Source organism: Formica exsecta, unplaced genomic scaffold (genome assembly GCF_003651465.1).
Source record: "Formica exsecta isolate Colony F162 unplaced genomic scaffold, ASM365146v1 scaffold303, whole genome shotgun sequence".
In the NCBI taxonomy this organism is placed as follows: domain Eukaryota; kingdom Metazoa; phylum Arthropoda; class Insecta; order Hymenoptera; family Formicidae; genus Formica; species Formica exsecta.
In genome coordinates, this window is record NW_021850289.1 from 524377 (window position 1) to 547905 (window position 23529).

Below are 23529 nucleotides of genomic sequence, written 5' to 3' on the forward strand. Positions count from 1 at the left end.
TTCGATCTTCAATTTTCAATCCGTAGTCTGATACGAGCATTACGGGCGCCCATTCTTTGAGAATTTTATATTTACGTATATACATATATGCATATATATGTTTAAATTATAGTTAAAATTATACGTGCAATTAATATATATGTGTGTGTGTGTGTGTGTGTGTGTGTAAAATATTAATATTTCATTGAATTATATACATCATAATATAGCAGCTTTTCGGTTTTCCATCATTCCAAAAAGGTTAAAATATGATTTGAAAATTGTGTACCCAGTATTTTAACAACTTTAATACGCTTGCTTTGTGATACTGAAATTTAAAAATCTTTCTCTTCGATCTTCAATTTTCAATCCGTAGTCTGATACGAGCATTACCTTTCTTTTATGACACGATTCAAATCAATTCGAATCTGGAACTAGAGTATCTGGAATCTGGAGTGTCAGTGAAATACATATAGTTTGATATAGTTTGTTAATTTTAATTTTTAGTGGTGCGTCCCCTATTTTACTATTAAAATAAATTACATTATTTACATAAAATTATTTAAAGATTTAAACAATGCATAACACTTAATACTGCAAAAAAAAAAAAGGATAATCCTTGCAATATATCTGTATAGCTATGTGCTGTAACTTTGTTAGAAGTATTGTGGTAGGTTATAATAGGTTATAAAATACACGATCACACACATGATGACAATCGACTGACCTTTATGACATTCTATTCAACAATTCTTTAATATGATTCTTTTGCACTTGTATTTCAACCATGTATTTTGTTCAATATTCAACAAAGTAATGTAATGAAATTTTTCCTTGCTCGTTATTGATTATACGATCTTAGAGATCAAGAACAACAAAGTTTGTATATGTAATTGAAATTTTTTAATTATTATAATTAATCAAAATTGTGATTGATGATGCAAAGTTAATAATATAATCAAAAAATATTTAGCATGATAAAAACTATGAGAAAATGAAAAGGATAAAAATATACACATATATGTCATTCTAATGTTGATACAAAAAGTTATCTTGTCTGTGTTATAGCGTTTTCGAGTGAAGCAAGTTTGATCGCTTTGAGAACGATTAATCATGTCATAAATTCCGATTTGGGTTACTAAGGGGTACTTGGATTATTAGATTAATCGATTAAGTGCTTCGAGTAAGTGTTTGATTGTTTAATTAGGGAAAAGAATCTTGTGTTTTAAAATAATAGCGCCGAATGGGATATATCTCATATTATTTATATTAATCAGATTCAAAACCTATTTTTGATCAAATATATGTTCATGGCAAATTGAGTTTAATCGCTCTCAAAGAGATCAAACTACTTCACTCGAAAACGCTATTAATGATTTCAATTATTTCACTATAAGATTTATCATAAATCTCTCACTTCTTTTATTTTCAATAAAAATGGTTGGTTGATGAAATTTGTGATATATTTCAATAAAGTGTATAATAACATTATCTGCACAATGCAAATTTAATATGGTCATTTACAATATCATATTCTGATGTGCGCACACACATACACACAAAAATAATCAAAATATCAACATTGCTTATTGCGGTATGAAATATTGTTGTGTATCAATTATCATTAACTTGATACATTTTGTGATGCAATAAACTTGTACACTATAATTTCATATTTGGAAAATATTTTTGGTATAGAGTAATATTTATAATATATATAATGCGATGGCACACGTATCTGCATGCATGCATATACGCTCGTGCACTTACACACACATATGCATATTAATATATATATATATATATATATGTGTGTGTGTGTGTGTGTGTGTGTGTAAAATATTAATATTTCATTGAATTATATACATCATAATATAGCAGCTTTTCGGTTTTCCATCATTCCAAAAAGGTTAAAATATGATTTGAAAATTGTGTACCCAGTATTTTAACAACTTTAATACGCTTGCTTTGTGATACTGAAATTTAAAAATCTTTCTTGAATTTCTTTCTTAGACGACAATCAATTGTCGAAATTTTTTTAGCTACAATACACATTCAAAATAATATTATATATATAACACGACATTGGATAAATATCTTTAACTTATGTGCTGTGACAAATGCAGCGTAGTTACTTCATTCGGTTGTACAATTAATAAATCTATAATTTTTAATAGATTACTATTGTATATGTGAGAATATAATGCAAGAATTGCTACTAGTTTGTAATGCTATTGTGTTACTGTTTGCAGATCTACTACTTGTGGAAATTGGCATTATTTTAAGCTAATTAGGAAAGCATGAGAAGATATGGCTGAACACAGCAATGATCTTTATGAACGACAGCTCTTTGCTGTGTTTGAGAGCTGTTTAACAAAAGGAGAGAATGAACTTGATGAAAACGATTTGTTTTCCATTTGCAATAAATTACATCTCCATGGATTAATTGAGGAATTGAAATCGTGCATTCGCGAACATTGTCCGGATAAACAAACTATATCTTTTGAAGAATTTCGGGACGGTTTATTACTTTTGTTGAAAAAGTTCCAGGGATTGATTACTGATAAACAGCATATTGTACAGCCGTGCTATAATTTAAGTACGTGCGAGAATATTGAGAAAAGCGAGATCTCTATCGATGGTCAGGGTATCTCAGAGATTCATCTTCAAGATATGAAATCTAATATTACAATGGATGAGAATAGATTAACACACTTATGGGAAAAAATAAAAATTTACTTAAGGAGTAACATGGATCCTGTAACAGCGATACAATTTATATCAAATTGTTTAGGAATTCCAGAACTTCCAAAGCAAATAATAGAATCCATCTTTGAGAGACTTGATCAGAATTGCGACGGGTTGATAAGTTTCGACGAGTTCGTAATTATATTTCAAAAGAGAAAGAGTATAGAGGCTTCGCAAACGAATAATGCATCTGACAACAATATTGTAAATTGTGATGTAAATACCTTAGGTTTTACTATATGCAAATCTCGTAGAATGAACTCGATACAGCTTAACAGAACTTTAGATAAGGAGGAAGGTGCTGGTGTATCCAATATAACTGTATTATCTTCTAGTAGAGATTTTAATGCTTTGAATACTAGTCTTGCAGAAATAACAAATATCATATGCAACGAACTCAAAAATTTGAATGAATCGTTTGATAATAATACCATTCAATCTCATATTACTTTATTGCAAGAAATGATTGTTGCTCATCAGGATGAGCAACGCAATCTAAATGCTACAATAGAAAACGTGAAAGTGGAAAGGGAGAAGATGCGTCTCGATATGTTGGAAGCTAACGAACGGGCTAATTTATTGGCGCAGGAAATTGATGAATGTCAAGTTCAATTGGAAAAAACCAAGAGAAATCTACAGAGACAGAACGAACAACGTTATGCTGAAATTACAAAAGAATTGTCGGATCAGTTTAATATTGAACGAGAGATGAATGCTGTGGTACTAAAATCAAAAGACGATCAGTTACAAGTGTTACAGAAAGAGAATCATGACATGAAGAATAAAATCGTAAATATTTTGCAGGAGAATCAAATGCTCGAAGCGGAAAATAAATCTCTTCTCAATCAGATTGAAAAGCTGCGGCAATCTAATAATGATTTATTAACACAGATAAAGATATTAGACGCAGAGCATGACGAAATACAGAATATAGAAACGAAGCAACAAGAGCAAGTTGATTTCTTTGTCAATCGTATCAAACAATTGCAGTCGGAAATAATTCTCTTGCGTGATCAAAACGACGAACTTAATATGGAATTGGAAAATTTCAGATGTCACAGCGAAGATAAGAAACACAAAGCATCTGTCGAAACTCCACTCGAAACTCTTATTTCGTTATGTGATCGGAATGAAAATCGTGCACCGATGCAAGATTTTGAAATGGATCAACAGGTCGTTGATGCAAAAGTGTCATTTGGTTTCGGACCACCAATGGATAAAGAACGACAAACCGATATACCAAATTCTAACACAACGGAATACAAAAAATTTGGAGACACAATTATAAAAGATCTGGAAAATGTACTATTAACAAATACAAAATGCATTTCAGAGAAGTGTGCCTTGAGAGACGCTATATCGAGATTAATTGCTAATCTGCAATTAAATTTTTCACTACGTTCCTCTTCCGCGCGAGATTTCGGAAAGAGTATAGCGTCTGAGCTCGAAATGGAATGCGAGGAACGAACAAACGAATCCTTGCGTGATTTAGTCGTTTCGAAAATATCAAAACCGAATACTTTCGCGAAACGTTTAGCGGTGTCGAGCAGCATGGAAGATTTCACTAGTCAAGATACAAAAGACATAATGCAAAATAAAATGACAAGTCTTAGAGATTATCCACCCCGAAAAGAAGAACATTCTGTGGATCAGTGCAAAAATAATAAGGAAAAAATGAATTCTTCCAATATTATCGAAGTTGAAAACATTCCAAAAGTTGTAACGACAAATGTAGAATTATTAGAAATTGAGAAGAAGCAATTAATCGAACGTTGCCAAGAACTCGAGCGTAGTTTAGATTTATTAAAAACGGAATACGAAGAATGTGAGGATTATTGGGCTGCCAAATTGGAAGAGGAAAGACAACTCTTTGAACAAGAACAAAAAATAAGTGACGACAAACTTGCCGAGCTTATTAATAAAATAGTAGAATATGAGGAATTAATTAGTCCTTCGGATAAATTAAAAAATGGCGGCGGGCGATTGTCTCCGATAGAAGAGAAGTTTACTTTGGAACAACAGGTAAGATAAAACTTTAAATGAATTTAAATGTTCTTTCCTCTTTTTCTCAAAATATCTTAAGTAATTTAAGATATTGACATTATTTTACGCGCTTATATATATGTTTGTGTCTTTTATGTCATAGTACATAGCTCTTGAGGAAGAATTCGAGAAATGGAGAATAAAAACTGAAAAAGATATTTCTCAAAAGAATTTAGAAATTGAAGATTTGTGTGAAAAATTAAGATTGGCAGAACAGCCAATTACAAATGATTCCTATGTACAAGTGCCGGATGAAATTTTTTTGCCGACAATGTCAGACTCGTCGCACTATAAATCTTCCAGTACATCTAGTATACCGTCTACGAACGAGCCATTGACGAATCTATGCACAATCAATCATACTTCTTCGATGGAATTTCTACTATCCAACGATTCCAATAGATTATTAAAACAAGAAGATCATGTAGATGATCATGATTTGTATAGTATCAAATGTTCTGAAACGAAAGAAATAAAAACTATCAACAAGCATCACAAGATGGGAGCAATATATCAAAATAATTCGCTTATTAGCGCTAATACTACGGTAGGACTAAAAGAAGAAGATAAGCGCGACACGGAATTTAAATTTACACGTGATGTAACGAAAGAAATCAGTTGCCCGTGCACACAGAATAATACACAGCAACATGTAGATTGCGTCGATCTAAGCGTCTTGCAAGATTTAAAAATGAAACTTTACACACAAGAACGTAAAAAGCGATATTTGCAACATTATATTAAACAGCAGCGTCAGTCCATTGAGAAACTGTTGCAACGTAAGTATTTTTTCTATTTTACATCACAATAATATATGAAACTTAGGCCGGTATTTATAGTCTGTTCTTATTTCAAGGCTATCTTAAGTAATGTCTTAAGATGCTAATACAGCTCTGTGATTGACTTATGACATCTTAAGATTGTACTTAAGACGATCTTAAATATAAGATCTTTCTCTCTCTCTCTCTGTGTATGTGTGTTTTGTGAAACATGTTACTATATTTTTTTTGTATAGATCAATTCTTTAAATCCTTTAAAATTCAATGCACTATAAAAATAATACAATAATTTAATACAATAGTTATTTGCTATTTTATAGATATTATGGCGCAGCATCAGACAGAAGTATGCGAATTACAGTGCCTTCTTCGTAATAGTCAAGAGAGGCTACAAATACAAGTTCAAACAACAATTGATCAGGTATATTATAAATTATACATTTCTATATACATGTTCATAATTGTAGATTAATTTACTGATATTCTTATTCAATTCTACAATAATTGCATCCTTGTTTAATTATATATAAAGAAAAAAAGAGATTCCTCGTTTTTTTTTAAATTTACATAAAAAAAGCTAATTCAAAAAACATACATCAATTTTAGAATGTCAAAAATCATGCAAAAAATGTTTAGTCAGAGAGCTAGTAGTAGCATGTATAAAAATTTTACAGTACTTGTTAAGTACTGTATATATATATATATATATGTGTGTGTGTGTGTGTGTGTGTGTGTGTGTGTGTGTGTGTGGTGTGTGCGCGCGCGCGCGCGCGCAATATATACAATTTTCATCTTCATCTTTATATGATCTTATTCCAATAGGCTGATAAATTAGCCAGTGCCGACATATTAGTGAAGGATTTGTATATAGAAAACGCATATCTAACGGCACATATGAAACGCTTGCAAGAACGGTGTCTCATCTTAAGCGGCCTCGATGTGGGAACGACTTCAATATGATATGTTTAAATAGCTATTACTATTAAATAATAAATTAACGCGTTATTGTATTGTATTGAATAATTGTACATTATTTATTTTGTAATACGATTATTAGCGATGTACAAGTGATGTCGATGAATGATGTTGCGGTAAAACTCAGGGATGCATATGGTTGAGAAATGTATATTGTAACATACACATACACACGCGCGCACACACACACACACACACACACACGAGTGCCTTTTCGATATTTAATTTATCTGAAAACTAAAGTAAGAGCTTTAATCGATATCATAAAATTAACGTCAAATCTATGACCTGGGGGGGAGGGGAGGAGAAGGAGAGCGATTGTTATTTAAATAGCATAGAGTAAGGCACACAGAGAAAAATTATGGAGTGAAAAGTTTGTATTACCAGAGTTAATCGATAATTTTTCATTAAATGATGGCATAATGTTTTTCTATTATATGGATGCATAAAACAATGTGTAGATGTAAAAAAATATTGAATACATTAAGTATTTAAAGTGTATATATATGTATGTATCTCGGTGATACATTGTCATGTTCTTTGCTGCAATATTTATGATATACTCTAGTGGCTACTGGAATAATTGTAAATAATAATAAAAATCTTCCTTCGCATTAGAACTGTTTCAAGCTTAATAAAATGCACAAGAAATTATTATATCAATGGTACTTAATTATTTTATATCTCATCGAGGAAAAAAGAGACAATGTAAGAAAATTGTTACATTGCAAAAAAATCTCATATATATATATTTTACGATTCTTTCTTCTCTCTCTCTCTCTGTATTTTGATCATAATTTTGATGAAATTGACGAATCTGTTCTATTTACGAATGTCGACGAGATACTATTATATCACGTCGGTGCTACCTGCTACTAGAGTCCTAGATTATCTAGGACTCTAGGTGCTACATGCTACGTAAAGCCCGAATCACACTAGCGGCTCGCGGCTGCGATTGCGATTCGGGCTTTACGTATACAATATTTCTCGTATGATTATCACGTATTTTAAAAATTTGCGCCGCTTTTTACCATCATTCTTCTAATAATCATACATAATAACTAACCTATCAAAGCTCGATAATAGACTAAGGGCCAATTTCACCAAGCTCGGTTAGATTAACCGACGGTTAAAATTAGCAGGGTGGCCAACAGAAAATAGAGGTGAAGGAAAACCAAGCATTCTTACCATTTCAGTTGGAACCCTGCTAATTTTAACCGTCGGTTAATCTAACCAAGCTTGGTGAAATTGGCGCTAAAGCCATCGCACGTGAAAAAATTTTAGTCGTAACCGTAAAGGCCGTATTACACTACGGATTGCGGGCTCGGTTGTGATTGGGGTTACGGTTGACAGTTGCGGATTGACCAATCAATCGGCAAGCTGCTTTGCTCTGATTGGTCAATCCACAACCGTTAACCGTAAGAGCCGATCTACAATAGGTGATTTAAGCCCTAAGCCTTAAGAAATTGACCAATCATAATCAAGTATGAGAAGAATACTCGACTGTGATTAGTTAATTTCTTAAGGCTTAGGGCTTAAATCACCTATTGTAGATCGGCTCTTACGGTTAACGGTTGTGGATTGACCAATCAGAGCAAAGCAGCTTGCCGATTGATTGGTCAATCCGCAACTGTCAACCGTAACCCCAATCACAACCGAGCCCGCAATCCGTAGTGTAATACGGCCTTTACGGTTACGACTAAAATTTTTTCACGTGCGATGGCTTTAGCGCCAATTTCACCAAGCTTGGTTAGATTAACCGACGGTTAAAATTAGCAGGTTGGCCAACAGAAAATAGAGGTGAAGGAAAACCAAGCATTCTTATCATTTCAGTTGGAACCCTGCTAATTTTAACCGTCGGTTAATCTAACCAAGCTTGGTGAAATTGGCGCTAAAGCCATCGCACGTGAAAAAATTTTAGTCGTAACCGTAAAGGCCGTATTACACTACGGATTGCGGGCTCGGTTGTGATTGGGGTTACGGTTGACAGTTGCGGATTGACCAATCAATCGGCAAGCTGCTTTGCTCTGATTGGTCAATCCACAACCGTTAACCGTAAGAGCCGATCTACAATAGGTGATTTAAGCCCTAAGCCTTAAGAAATTAACTAATCACAGTCGAGTATTCTTCTCATACTTGATTATGATTGGTCAATTTCTTAAGGCTTAGGGCTTAAATCACCTATTGTAGATCGGCTCTTACGGTTAACGGTTGTGGATTGACCAATCAGAGCAAAGCAGCTTGCCGATTGATTGGTCAATCCGCAACTGTCAACCGTAACCCCAATCACAACCGAGCCCGCAATCCGTAGTGTAATACGGCCTTTACGGTTACGACTAAAATTTTTTCACGTGCGATGGCTTTAGCGCCAATTTCACCAAGCTTGGTTAGATTAACCGACGGTTAAAATTAGCAGGGTGGCCAACAGAAAATAGAGGTGAAGGAAAACCAAGCATTCTTATCATTTCAGTTGGAACCCTGCTAATTTTAACCGTCGGTTAATCTAATCGGACTTTGTGAAATTGGCCCTCGGGGTCAATTGGGGTTAGTGCCGGTCTACAATAGGTGATTTAAGCCCTAAGCCTTAAGAAATTGACCAATCATAATCAAGTATGAGAAGAATACTCGACTGTGATTAGTTAATTTCTTAAGGCTTAGGGCTTAAATCACCTATTGTAGACCGGCACTAACCCCAATTGACCCCGCAACCCGTAGTGTAATACGGCCTTAAGGCCATAAGCAAATCAACCAATCACAGTTTAAACATTTATATTACGTTTTAGGGTCAATTTCACTAAGTCCGGTTAGATTAACCGACGGTTAAAATTAGCAGGGTTCCAACTGAAATGATAAGAATGCTTGGTTTTCCTTCACCTCTATTTTCTGTTGGCCACCCTGCTAATTTTAACCGTCGGTTAATCTAACCGGACTTGGTGAAATTGGCCCTTAGAATGCTTGATTGTGATTAGTCGATTTGCTTACGGCCTTAAGCCCGTATCAGACTACGCATTGAAAATTGAAGATTAAAGATTGGAATTTGACTAATCAGAACAAAAGCAACTAAAATTTTGTTGGCCTGATTGGTCAAATTTCAATCTTTAATCTTCAATCTCGATTTTCAATGTGTAGTCTGATACGGGCTTTAAGCCCGTGTCACACTACGCATTGCGGACGCGGATCGGATTTGGATTACGGACTGCGAATCGTCAATCATCCAATCAGATTCTTGGCTACTTTGCTCTGATTGGATGGATGACGATTCGCAGTCCGTACTCCAAATCTATAGTGTACGTGACGTAAATTATAGATCTTTAGTATTGGCAGTGAATATCGAAACGCAGCCTTCGTTATGTATAATCGCATAGCATAAACATATGCATAAAAAATTGATCGGCCTATAAGCAAATGGATAAGGAAATGGACCAATGAATTTCCTTATCAAACTCGTCTGGATAGGCCCTTAGTGCCGGTCCACAATAGGTGATTTAAGCCCTAAGTCTTAAGAAATTGACTAATCACAGTCGAGTATTCTCTTCATACTTGATTGTGATTGGTCAATTTCTTAAGGCTTAGGGCTTAAATCACCTATTGTGGACCGGCACTTAGATTCGAGACTGACTGTATCGATATATCTAATAAATTGATCGTTACGAGTTACGAAACGATTGTCAGTCATATTCAGAGCATTTTGCTGACGTTCTACTCAAAGATGGCGTTGATGCGTGCGCCATGTTTCTCGTGATGTACGAGCGTTAGAGAAATTTTTTTTCTAAAAGTGTGATTCTCTCGTATAAGCAAAATGGCTGATGATGATCCGTGGTTACTGAAAGAAGATGGTTGTTTAAACGTAGACACCGAGTGCAAAAGCATAATCTATCATGCCAATTTAAACGTTCTACTCATCACCACTGGTAGCGCACAAGTATACGTATTCGATGTCAACTCTGGCGTGATTTTGCAAAGAAGTTCTCTATCTGGTAAGCATGTGTACGGATCTCGTCGTTAAATTGATTTTCACGAATGCCGGGAAAACTCGCCACTCTATCGCGCTCTGTTGCACAAATCCGATGTTTGCAAAATACTGTGCAATAATGTCTCACAGTCAAGGTCGCGCACGTTTTTCGTACATTAGATTTCGCATCACATTGATTTTAAATTGTCTCTCGTGTGTAGAATGATATCTCGTTTTCTTTGTCGATTTTCCGGTAAAAAAAAAAAAAAAAAAAAGAAAAAAATATCTTGTTGTAATTCGCCTTTGTTTGCCATTTCTTTCCTCAATCTAATTGTAAATCTAAAGCATTCATATGTATGTGTGTGTGTGTGTGTGTGTGTGTGTGTGTATATATATATATATATATATATATATACACACACACACACACACACACATTTCAATTTCTCGCATTTCCTTTGTCTTATCTCATGTGGAGACGTGTAAATTTCGTTCTAAATGTAGAGTAATATAATGCAGAAAGAGGAGACTAATTCCATTGAGATCAAAACATTTTAGTCGAAAATTCTCTACTATTTCTTTCTAAATGCCATTTTTGTCAACTCGATAAACTGTCTTGACATTTGCCTGAATCATACAATTGGACATCTAAAGATGCAGCTTTTTAATAAGCATCTTTATCTTGCATACAGCTTTAGCATATGTGGTGGTATTCTAAATTTGACGAACAAAAATGTGAAAACTGCCTACGCTAAATTAATATCGATGCATTTGTATGATTTTTGCACCATCTTTTTTCAAAGTTTTCATGATAAAAATATTCAAAGGTTTTCTTGCTGGTTTATTATATATAATATATATAAATCTATTTTTTAATTGTTGTATATCCAAACGAAATATTGTCAAGAAAATTATTTAATTTTATATTAAATAATTTTACAAAATAGAAATAGATAAATGGTAATATATTTGATATTAGCAACAAAAGTGATTAATTTACATGTTTATAATTATATCAAATTATTATTAAAAGATTATATTTACAAATAGCAAATCATTATTGACACATTACAAAGATGTTATTATTGATACAATAATAATAATAATAATAATAATAATAATAATAATAATAATATAATAAAGATAAGCGTAGGTAATATAAATTTATATGTATAAAACACAGCAGAGAGTAAATTGTTACCGTGAAATTCCCTTAAGGGGAGAAAGGAGGAGTAACAGCGAGACTTCATGGCGATCGAATTTTCGATAGAAATGGATGATTCACGACGATATTAGCTGTGTTCACTTAAACGTGAATTGTTACTAGAGTTATTCATTAGCTCGATAGATGCCATCGTGGAGTGCGAATGGTTGGACAGCTGAGAGGTGGGATTATGTCGAGGATTAGTATTGTGGAGGCTGTGCAAGTAAGAGCGCTGGACGGGCTTGTGCTGGCCAAGTTGCAGCAGGGCCTCCGGTATGGTGAACCATTTTCTCTTCCGACCGATAGCACGCGAGTCCTCCCACTCTGGCAATTCCTCGGTCACTCGCATAACCCACACTTCCGTTCTGTGTTTGTGTTCTGTGTTCTGTAAAGGGAGATCGGCGTGTTTCAGGCAACGTATCGAACGCGACAGAAGATTACGATACATGATCGATGCATAAAACGCAGCGCATGTAACAAAAGAGAGTTTTTCAGCAAGAAAACACAGATAGACCCAATGTCACACAATTGGCTATTAAATAGAGAATTTTTAAAGACCCTAAAGTTTTTCTATTTGACAGCTAATCATATGATTTTGTGTTTCTTGCTGAAAAGCTCCCATTGATAGAGCATAACGGAACATCTGTTTGCATGGCATACATCATGGGTTATAACCTCAAATGTTCCAAGGCAACGGCCTAATTGTCCTAGAACGCCAGCCTCTTCCCGGACCTCGCGAAGAGCCGTGACAGATGGTTCCTCCTCAGGTTCCACACCGCCGCCTGGTACTATCCAACTGTCGGGTCTTCGACTAGATGTAACTAATAGTACCTGCAATTCACAGGGAAAAAGAATAACGATGTGAAAAACTATGAAAAAGAATTCGCGCTTGATTCGTCTTGGTGATAAGTCCAGCTCGATCAGCTGATCGAGAGAATCGGCTGTCTTTTGCGAGAAAAAAAACAATTGGCTCTCGAGAACACGAGGGACACGTGCCGGCAAAAATATCGGGAGCTGCCATCTGCTGGCTGGCTTACCTCGTCCTCGAGATCGTTTTTGAATAATAATAATAAGAATTTATATGAAACAAGCAAAAACAAGATATTTTTAATTATATTGTAATTGCAATTATTATAGGTAAATTAAATGGAAAATTGCAAGGAATATATTTATCAGATGGAATAGACAAAGTGTTATATACAGATGGACAGGGGATTGGTATACGTAGCGATTATAATGGGGTCTTGTTGTTGGATACAATTTTGCAAACCCCAATTACTAAAAGTGAAAATATCATAAAACTTGAATTGCTGCTGTCAGAGGCAACAATATTACTTCAATGTCTACAATGTGTAGAGTTGCCTGGAGTAGAACATTTGCTAGAAGTATTGCAAGAACTTTCGAGTAAAATTGTTGCGGCACAAGCAAATCAGAAGAAAGGTATTAAAGCTCAAAAAGTAAGTACAATTATTAAATTAATCTGCAATTACTTTTTATGCAATGCTTAATGCAGGGATATATCTCAAAACTAGTTGTTGTAGATTATGGATGATAATGATGAAAGAATCGGCAAAATTAAAAAAATTATTTTAAAATTAAAGTGTATTTTTTTTCTAGTACGTTTATAAAGAAAAAATGGGGACTTGTAATATTTTTCAATAACAGAAATTTCTTTCAAAAATATACATAGACATAGACACTTTATACTTGACTTTGCTCGATTCAAGCCTCGAGTATGTGAATTTTATTTTAAAACAAATACATATAGAATTTTGTAAGATTTTTTTTTTTATAAGGGGATGTGTTTATGTACAACATTTATTATATATTACATGTAATAATGAAAAATCTAAATTTACGATAAATACAATAAGACGATTGCGAGAAACAATTAAAATGATGGCCTTTGTTTTTCTATTGAAAATATATCAATTCAATAGTTAGTAAAGGAATTTACAATTTACGAGAAACGGGCAATATATATATATAGTTGGTTACATATCTGTATATTTATCCGAATTTTTAATATTATCCAGGTATCTGGTTATTTTCCGGTTATTATTCAGAAATTAATCAGAGTCATGGATAATATCCGACTATTTGGATACCTAAATATGTATATAAGAAATATGCAGATGTCTATCCATTATTCACAATCATTGGTAATAAAGTCGGAAATTCAATATCCATGTAAAAATTATATATTCTTGTCTACTGGCTAATGAAAGTATGTTCCTTACCATATGCATTGTGACTATATGAAAATCCATGAACGACAATGCATAAATTATCATATTTCATTGTACTTTATTTTCCATATAGAATCTTTGTATATTAAAATAGTATTTGGGTATCTCTTTGCTTTTCTTGTTATTGCGAAATAAATCATTTTACATATATCATATTTGAAATAATTGTGTATTTGAGTATTGATACAAGTGTATCAGCAGTTGTTCCAATGTTGAAATGTTATATGCGAAAGTAATGGAAATTTCTCATTGCAGTGGAATACGATATGTTTGGAGCTTCCGCATGGATCTTTAAAGCTGGTATGCTCTGGCTTAGTAATGGAATTAAAGAGGCAAAATCGGCATATAGCAGCACTGCCTATTGCTTCCGCGATTAATGAACGACTAAATGGCCTATTGCCTAGTCTCGCACTAGAAAGTGGTCCCACTGATAGAGCGTTAATGTTTAGCGAAGCAGCGCGACGTAATACATTTCCGAAATGGCCACATATGAATTACAAGTAAGTAACGTGTCACACTGCTTTGGATGTCTTTGAGTTTCTGTCAAATAAAAAATGTAGAAGGCTATACATTTGCATGTAGAGAGTTACTTTTTTTCCCCACAATTTTGTGACACTTATGTCTATAATATTTATATGATTTGAAATGTGTTAATAAATATACAGTCACAGATGATATTTATGTACAGACATGTACAATTGTAACTGAATACATTTCAGATGGGCTTTACCCGATCAAATGGCGCAGGCTGGTTTTTATCACGAACCGAATGCCACAGGTGATGATAGAGCAATGTGTTTCACTTGTAATGTGTGTCTGGTATGTTGGGAGCCGACGGACGAACCATGGTCAGAGCACGAAAGACATTCGCCTGCATGTCCCTTTGTTAAAGGCGAATACACGCAAAATGTTCCGCTATCCGTCACTCTCGCAACCGCCCCCGCTTGTGAGGTGGGTGATACAGTGGACGTCATAGGTACTACTAATGTTACGGGCCTCGCGGCTACAGCCTCTTCCAATGGTTTTGTAAATATTTGGAACATGACGAATCAGTTGAAGGTAAGTGTCTATCTATCAAGCAGAGCAAAATAATATTTGTGTATAAAATTTCGATAAAATTTCACAACTTTTATTTTATAACAATATCAATATCGCAGTTATATCTCTTTTGTTATATTTTAATGTAAAAGAAAAATGTAAAAAAATGTAAATATTATATGGATGTGTTTTATAATTTGATCTTGTAAGCTTGTAGTGTTAACACGAAAAGTAAGGAGATTATAGCGGTAAGGGTAATAAGTTGATTTTGAAAACTGATGACTTTTATTAAATAACTTTCTCAATTCTGTATGTATGTGTGTTTAGTTTTAATCAGAAAAAATGATTGAATAGAGTTAAACAATTAATTGAATAAAAATTTCTTGATATGCGTTATTAAAGTTAAATGATTAACAAATAACTCCCTACAATTAATTTTGTTATCTATTTAAAAAACTAAATCCAACGCTATTATATATTCCTTTTTCTTTAGCAAAATAATACAATAAATTGTTGCATTTTGCAGAGAGAAGTATCATTTTATATATCTACCTTGGATCAAGAAATAAACAATAAGGAATCAATACAATTTTGTGCTACACGAAATTTGACGACTACGTATTTAACGAATCTGGGCTCGGACTCGGATCCACTTTCGGAATATAAATCCTCGTCGTTTTATAAAGTGCAAGTCACAGCACTTTCGGTAGTAGGATCTTCAGTAACTTTGAAAGAGGAGGCGAAAAGTACCAATTCCACAACCTCGTCATCTATAAATACCGAGACGTCGGAACTGAAAGTTCGACCGTGCTTAGTGTGCGGTGTTACAGTGACGGTTAACAATAATTCTTCGCAATTGAGAACCTTGGAAAATGTATGGGCCGCCTCGAGTGATCTAGCGAGCTCGACGTCGTTGGTACGTGCGATGAACAGTGTAAATAGTGCCGCCAGTGATACCCTAGATATAATGAAAGTAGCGGGTGACAGTAGGTACATATCGTCGAGATTGCATTACTTAGTGTTGTACGACTTTCATCATAAAGTCGCGACGACGCAATCTATCAAGGAGGATAATTCTAAAGACTCAAAAACTAAGAAGACCCTATCTGGGACAGGAACCAGCGCCAGCTCGAATGGCGGTCGCCAAGAGAGCTTATATCAAGAACTCTTTCTTGGTAAATTTTTATATGAAGTGCCAGTTATCGAGGACGTAGATTCTGATATGGTAGTCGGTCCACATTATGATGGCATCTTCCCGACTACCACTCTAACCGCCTCATCTTCGAACGGCATTTACTCGAGTCCCATTGGTATTCCCATTGGTTCCGCTCCAACGACATCAACACCTTACGATCCCAATTTTGCCTCTATCAATGGCTCGGCCCATTTTGCGTCAACATCCGACTTGACAACGATGAATAAAAAGAGCTTAGATCTTATGAAGATTACCAAAACGGAACCAGTAGTCGTGAAAACGCTAATTATAAACGCGTCAGAGTCTCTTCGTATTACATGTATAATCCCGTCCAAGGATGGAAGATACTTGTACGTCGCGATGTGTCCCGCGGCAGATAACGCGACTTCTGCCGAATCTTCCTCGTTAAATACCAATCAAATGGACGTCGACGATGAAAGCGATTTTTTTCCGCAGAAAAGTTACATGTACTGGGACCACAACGACAGCCAGTCCAGTAAATTGATAAACGGTGAAATCCATAGTAACGAGAACAATACGAATGCCGTGCTGCTTGTGTACGCTTTAGATTTCTCGGGGCCGGTAGTGAAAGTAGCATCGGAACCGTTGGTGAAGCGTGAATTATCCTCGGAACAGACACCGATAGAACATGTACTCCTTCCTCTTCAGGAGAAACAAATAAAGTGTACAACGTCTTTCACTACCTCTAGTACCAATTCCACTAGTAATTCAGCCGCTCAGGAACCTGCCGGGCAAATTGCCCTAGTGTGTAAAGACGGTGTGGTCAGATTATTAAACTTGAGTACCCTTAAGACTGTAACAGAAGCAAGATTAGATGGAAAGAAATTTATCTCTGCAACTTATTGCAACAGTAAGTGTATTTTTGTAAGGAAATAAAATGAGAAGCGAGAATTGTGTAAATTAGGAAATTAATTTGTGGGAGAAAATTTGTATGTTACGACCATTGACTCTTTTAGGTTTGGAAAGACTGTGTGTATGCACGAGCGATGGCACGTTGCATTTCTTCATTACAGCAGAGGAGGAGGATTCTACAGAGGAAAAGGAGGATGTCGAGGATGTGAATATGGGTAGCGAGGGAAGCTGTGTTAACGAAAATATAGCTCCTAGTACGTCAACATCGTCAATTTATCAGTAAGTTTATGTCCAAACTAAAGTTTATAAATAACTATTTGATAATGTCTCTTGTTTCGTACGTGCGCGCTCATATTTTGGCATTACATTTATATAAACATTAGAAATTGTGTAATTTTTTATCTGCATTTATTTATACATGTATTTTGAACGTTTCACAGCGATCAGCTATTAGCGCATAAATCGAATTTCTCTTACTCGGATTTGCGGCTCTTGTATGAACTCACAAGATTCGATCGACATTCCCCTGCATATAGCGCGACCGTCCCTCCATGCTGGAGTGAAATGATGCAGGCTCAGAGACAAAGACGTCATCCGCAGCATCTTCATCAATCAGAAGATCAGCATCATACGAGAACATGGCGATTGCAGAGTGACGCGTAAGTCGATATAATTATGACAGAACAAATGTTTGAAGAGAATACAGGATATATGTATTAGGAACAATTGTATACATTGAATACATTTTGAGTATGTACATGTTTCTTTTGTGGAAAAGAAGCACCGATAACATCTTATTTATAAATGATTGAAAGAGCAATTGAAGAGTTTCAAGTTTCTGAAATTTTTAAACTCTATTGATTGGCATGAAAATAGACAAACGACCGGCGGTTCTAGAGGCAAGTATAGTCGTATAGATTATACATGTGCGATTTTTCTGTATTTTATGTTAGGACTACTTGGGACGAACACGTGTTTGAGCTTACTCTACCTCGAAGTGCGTCAGGAAATATAGGGCATGTCGATGTTCGATTTACCTTGCATGCATTTTGTCAAGAATTACCGACTATTCAAGTTACTTTATTGAAGCAAAATATAAAGAGAATCGGCCATCAGAAAGTATCGCCTAGCCCCGTAGACGAGAGAATCGACTTTAACATAGGAACCGACCAACAAAAGAGCGAAAATCCAGTCATCACGGAGGAATATCAACGTCAACATAATACCGAGATTCTCTGCGGTCCTATCGATTTGCATCGTTGTATGGACTTATCTTGTCGCTCGGGATGTGTAACGTTAACAAGCCCAAAATTATTTCGCTCAAAGGCTAGAACGTTACTCGTCCATATTAAAGCTTTAATAGATCAAAAAGATGGAGTAAGTAATATATCTGTGCTAATCTTTTTGAGAATTGCCTTGTTCTTTATACTCGATAGAATCGATCGCTGTAAATAAAAGTGTTTCTTTTTCTTTTTTCTATCTTGAAGACATCCACAAAATCAAAATCAAATCTAGCAGAAAGTAAACCACCTACTTGTAAAAAGTTGAAAATATTTGAGGTACGACCGCTTGTACCCGCTAATGCTGGCGAAAGATTTGACGAAAATGCAAGCAGCAAAAAGTTGGGATGCTATATTGGTAAACATAACATTGAACATATATATACATATATATATATTTTTTTTTCTAAATTGATATTTATATATATACATATATATATATATATCAATCCAGAAAAAAAAATATGTATGTTTATATATCGCTGAATTGGCATGAGAATTAATAAGAATAAAACTATATTTTGCTCTAATGTGTTGTCTTTCATCGAATCTTATTCTATTTGTTTCATATTGTTGAATTGATGTAAAAATTAATAAAAATGAGACTATATTTTGCTCTAATATTGTCGAATTTTATATGTTTATATTTAAGGTTGCAACTGGATTCATGAGGTCTCCATCACAGTGAGATCAGTACATTCTACCAACATAGCCAACGAAAGGATACAAAGATGCGCCATGTTAGAGTCTAAAATCTTTGTCGATAATCTTTTAAGCTTTGCGTGCCTGCAAGGATCTATCGAGTAAGTAACTAAAGGTATAATAGATAATAGCTTAATAGCAGGTTTGATTCAAAAATCAGATTTATGCTTGAGTGAATACTTTTGCAGATCTCCTATTGTACAATCTATAGCTCTTGACATTCTAATATGGGTAGCCTCAATAAGATTAACGAGATTGCGTAGCACTCAGAATAATGCTGAAATAAAGGCACTTCAATTGGAAACAATACGTTCTGTGCAAGGACGATTATCCAGTTTATTACAAACATGTCTCTTGCATGCCGGTAGAAGTATAGCGCACAAATGCGTCAAGTTGATTGTTCTTTGCAGTGGGTGAGTTTGGTCATTCAAAATGATACAGATTACACAATATATATGATTATACAGAGATTTTATAGAGAAGAGAGAAATTTGATTCTTTTTAGAGGATTTTATAATATAGAAGATTCACCAGCTCAAACCTTTGACGAGGCTATGCTTTCCGTTTTGGTCAATTTATTACCATCGATTGTGGAAGTACATTGGGCTGGCTCATTGAGATGGCTCCAATTGCTCATTACCAGATTTTTGCCATTGGACAGAAATCATAGTATCGCTCAGAAGTGTATCTCATTGGTACAACAGATAGCTGCTGAAATATCTAATAGAGTAAATCCTTACCATTTGCTGCTCGCTACAAGGTAAAATGCATATTCCTCAACTGTATACATACATATATGCTCTTTTGTAATTTTTATAATTTATATTGTGTTATGATTTTAATAATGCATACAATTCCTCTCTTTTTTTTCTTTTCTTTTCTTTTCAGATTCGGTCTATATAACACACCCTTTGAAATGGAACTTTTTGACTTGGAACCACCGATGCTACCGAAATTTAGTTCAATGCCCGTGACGTATGCATCCGTTGTAGCCAGCGAGCAGACAGGTCCATCTGTTGCTTCGGCAAGTGCCGTACATTCTTCCAAGTTATACTCGCAAGATTCCATCGATCTGAGGGATCTACTAACACTTCCCGCACATCCCGCTAGTGAATTTATAGTGTCCAGCAAGTTGAAAGCGTTGTGTGCTAATCACAATATGAAAGGTCTCCTCGAGGTATAAAATATTGTATTGAACAAAATGTATTTAATAAAATGTCGTGTGATTATTTCTCGAATGGCTTCGATATTTAAACTTTAATTTAGGTCGAACCTCTTCATTTCACTTGTCACGCTGCCTCCGACGGTACGAAGATGGAAAAGATCGATCCTGGGATGAGCACAATTAACATTGGGCCCACTCTCTACGATAATGCGGCGACAAGCAACAATGGTGTACCTGATATTAAAACGATACATCATACTTATGTAAGTATTCTGCATGCCATTATGCAAATCTAATTTAAATGCATCTTTCCAAACGATGCAATAATGTGAATTATTTCAGTAAAGGGGATGACGATAGAAAACGATAATAAAAAATTGTTATTATTAAAAAATGCAGTGATAATAATAATAATAGTAATAATAGTAATAATATTATACTTGTAAATTTTACGGTTTATATTATGTCGCAGACAATAGACAGCAGAAGATTCCAGCACAATTGTAATAATCAAGCGAAATAGTAGATCGATTATATAAATCCTCGGCCCTTGTAGATTAGGCGAATTACGTTTTTTCGTAATTAATAGTGGCTGTAACATCTGTTCAAAGTCATAAACATTTTTTGAAACAGCATATATAGGTGTTTTCAGAGTAGAAGAATTTTAATTCAGATAGAAATATTAATTGTAGAACTTGGATGCTGGATCACTAGGACCACATGTTCAGGCTAAATCAACAGCTACATTAAGCGATCTGCTTAGTATGTATACGGGAAGAATGTTAAAGAAGCCATCTCCGCAACTGTTGCTCACACCTGATGAACAATCAGACTGTGATGAAGCTAATGATATATCTGGTGACAACCAGACTTGGCATAACACACAAAACAATATGCCCAGTTCACACATGTTAAGTTCAATTGTAACAAAAGAAAAGTCATGCGTACAAAATATCGATACTGCTGTAAACAAAATTGAGGATGACAATCCTAAAAAGGTAGATTACATAGACGAAGAAGACATGCACCACACAATCTTTTTTTTCTTTTTTTCTTTCTTTTTTTTCAATCCCTGTTCTTAATACACTATTTTTTTGTTATTTATTTGCTTTGTTAATACGCTGGTTGTAATTCAGATCGTTCTTTTGTTTGCTAGAAAATTGTACATCTATGTCAAATGTACCTGAATGATATTAGACAAACAAATTGCATGGGCTATACGAAACTTTTATTGAATTTGTACTCAATGTTGGCTCGATTCGTGCATATAACATTATTTCTTGTACGTACATTCACACATAGAGAGAGAGAAAGAGAGAGAGAGAGGGTTTCTTTTCTCTTATTCTTTTCTCTAAATTATTTATTCACAACAAGAAATATTATCAACTAGTTTTTAATATCACCATACAGTTTGCACTTTTTAAATCGTGTGCGAGAAATGCACATAGTTTTCTTTTCTTACACTGGCTTTATTGCTTGATGCAATTAGGATCAATGATTATATCAATTTTATTGTATCGAATAAAATTTCATGTTACTTTTTATGTACAAATCATAATAAGTAACAATTTTGCAACAATTTGAAGCTCCATTGTGTAAATGTAAATCTCAACAGATCTACAGATGTGTATGCATATCTAGAAAATTTTCTAGTTGCAATTCCATCTTAATTTGTAATTCAACAGGCATATTACTATACAAGGTGTCTTATCATTGGCAACCTTAGCTTTAATAACAAATAGTATGAGTAATTTTTCAATATATTTTATAAATTATATAATTTCCTTTTTTTCATAAAAGTGCTGAGAAAGATCGTACACTATTTTTCAATTTTTACCATTAAAATTCTATCAAGGTAATGTTGACTCGAAATTAATGGAATAATATTTATTGAATATATTTATTGAAAAATTAAAGATTCTGTCATTAAAATTATGTTTGCAATTTATGGGACATCATGTATGGCACAAGTCTTTATTATCTATTTTGATACATCTGTGAAACGCGATTTATCTTTCTTAGCTATACATATAATAATTGTTATATAATAGATGAAATAACACTACACTTTTTATATTTTTGGCATTTGGCAAGTATATATAAACTTGAACACAACTATTTCATTAGTAATCGATAAATTATGTGAATGTTGCAGCGAGAAGATATCACATTCCCATGGGGTAGATTACTGTGTTGGCCGCCTCAGCAAGCATTGGTCGTCGAACGAATGCATTCGGGAGCTCGCCGATTCGTTATTTTAGATTTTGGATCGCCCATATTACTGACTGATCTAATGATTCCGTCGTGCAATGATCTAGTATCGCTGTCCATAGATATCTGGATTAAGAACGAGGAAACGGATGGCACTCGACTTATTGTCGCTGGTGATATTGGTAGTAAGCCGTTGATTGTCTGCGATCTTCAACCACCACCAGTGTGTAGATATCTCAAGGTAAAACATGCAATATATTAATATTATATCCGTTTATTTCAGTTGTTCTTTTCCCTTTATGATTATTTTGGTGTTTCTTTGCCCAATTCTCTTTTGCATCTTATATTTTCTATCTTATAGGCCTTTTTACTTTTGTGTAACACCCATAAAAACGTAAATTATAGAAACACTCATATAATTGTAACAATTTTGTTTATAAATTTTCCCTTTACCATCATTTCATGCTTTCTCTTTTTCGTTTCTGTGCTCCAATCTTATTTCTTCTTTATTTATATCAATAACACTATCATTCATATACATCCTATTATTATCTCCTGTTTGCTCTCGCTTATGTTTTATTTATACAATATTAATTGATTTTCATGTGTTTTGATGTATAAACTAAAATTAATCTTATACCGTAATTGTAGATCACTACAATAGGACGCTATGGAATGTCCACAACTACATGTAAAATACCGTTAGGAGTGTTTTATGGACATATGGTAGTTTTGCCTGGAGAAGACTATTCCGAGTTGAGCGATTCCTCATCATTTGATGCCAATATTTTTGATCCTTCTTTACAAGTGACCATTGATACACAATGTAACATATTGTCAGCTTTAGCAGAGGATGTACAATGCAGGTACTGTATAATAAAGATGGGGGGGAGGGGAATGATAAACAAGCGCATATGTATATATGTATAAGCACCAACAGCCAGCAATAAAAAATGCGATACAAAATTTTCTTCAACTTGTAATACTTTATATAAGATATTTATATGAAACGAGAGGGAGAGGGGAGAGAAGAAATGGAGAAAAAATTTAACTTTAATGAAACTTTTAATTGTTTGTGCAACGAAAAATGATTTCTATAGAAAAAGATAAATATTTTTTTTTGTTTTATATATATA

The 23529-nt window shown here is 34.3% G+C and overlaps 3 protein-coding genes across 5 annotated transcripts in view; 2 read left to right on the forward strand and 1 right to left on the reverse strand.

Moving 5' to 3' along the window:
* Nucleotides 1-349: 349 nt before the first annotated feature.
* LOC115237648 (girdin) lies at nt 350-7138 on the forward strand. Of its 3 annotated transcripts, none has more exons than XM_029810823.1 (5): nt 350-488; nt 2232-4749; nt 4874-5549; nt 5870-5970; nt 6372-7138. In XM_029810823.1, exons 2-5 carry the CDS (start codon nt 2290-2292, stop codon nt 6507-6509), a joined length of 3375 nt encoding a protein of 1124 aa, XP_029666683.1. In that variant the 5' UTR covers nt 350-488; nt 2232-2289; the 3' UTR covers nt 6510-7138. The 3 variants fall into 3 exon arrangements, with proteins under 3 accessions (XP_029666683.1, XP_029666682.1, XP_029666684.1); XM_029810822.1 differs by having other exon boundaries at nt 390-649; XM_029810824.1 differs by lacking the exon at nt 350-488 and adding an exon at nt 732-868.
* A 2618-nt stretch (nt 7139-9756) lies between these two features.
* Nucleotides 9757-23529, forward strand: part of LOC115237663 (baculoviral IAP repeat-containing protein 6-like) — a 32148-nt gene continuing 18375 nt past the window's right edge. The window contains 17 exon segments of the mRNA XM_029810860.1: nt 9757-10501; nt 12818-13137; nt 14185-14429; nt 14649-14988; nt 15494-17033; nt 17140-17314; nt 17476-17694; nt 17989-18412; nt 18523-18673; nt 18968-19118; nt 19206-19430; nt 19523-19777; nt 19906-20194; nt 20284-20445; nt 20875-21180; nt 22338-22634; nt 23045-23259. Of these exon segments, the coding sequence (XP_029666720.1) occupies nt 10324-10501; nt 12818-13137; nt 14185-14429; nt 14649-14988; nt 15494-17033; nt 17140-17314; nt 17476-17694; nt 17989-18412; nt 18523-18673; nt 18968-19118; nt 19206-19430; nt 19523-19777; nt 19906-20194; nt 20284-20445; nt 20875-21180; nt 22338-22634; nt 23045-23259 (5492 nt within the window). The 5' untranslated portion in view covers nt 9757-10323.
* Nucleotides 11617-12738, reverse strand: LOC115237643 (diphosphoinositol polyphosphate phosphohydrolase 1-like; the record flags this gene model as incomplete). Its single annotated transcript, XM_029810816.1, has 3 exons — nt 11617-12065; nt 12356-12511; nt 12718-12738. Coding segments are annotated over 3 exons (474 nt in total), but the record flags the coding sequence as incomplete, so codon positions are not given.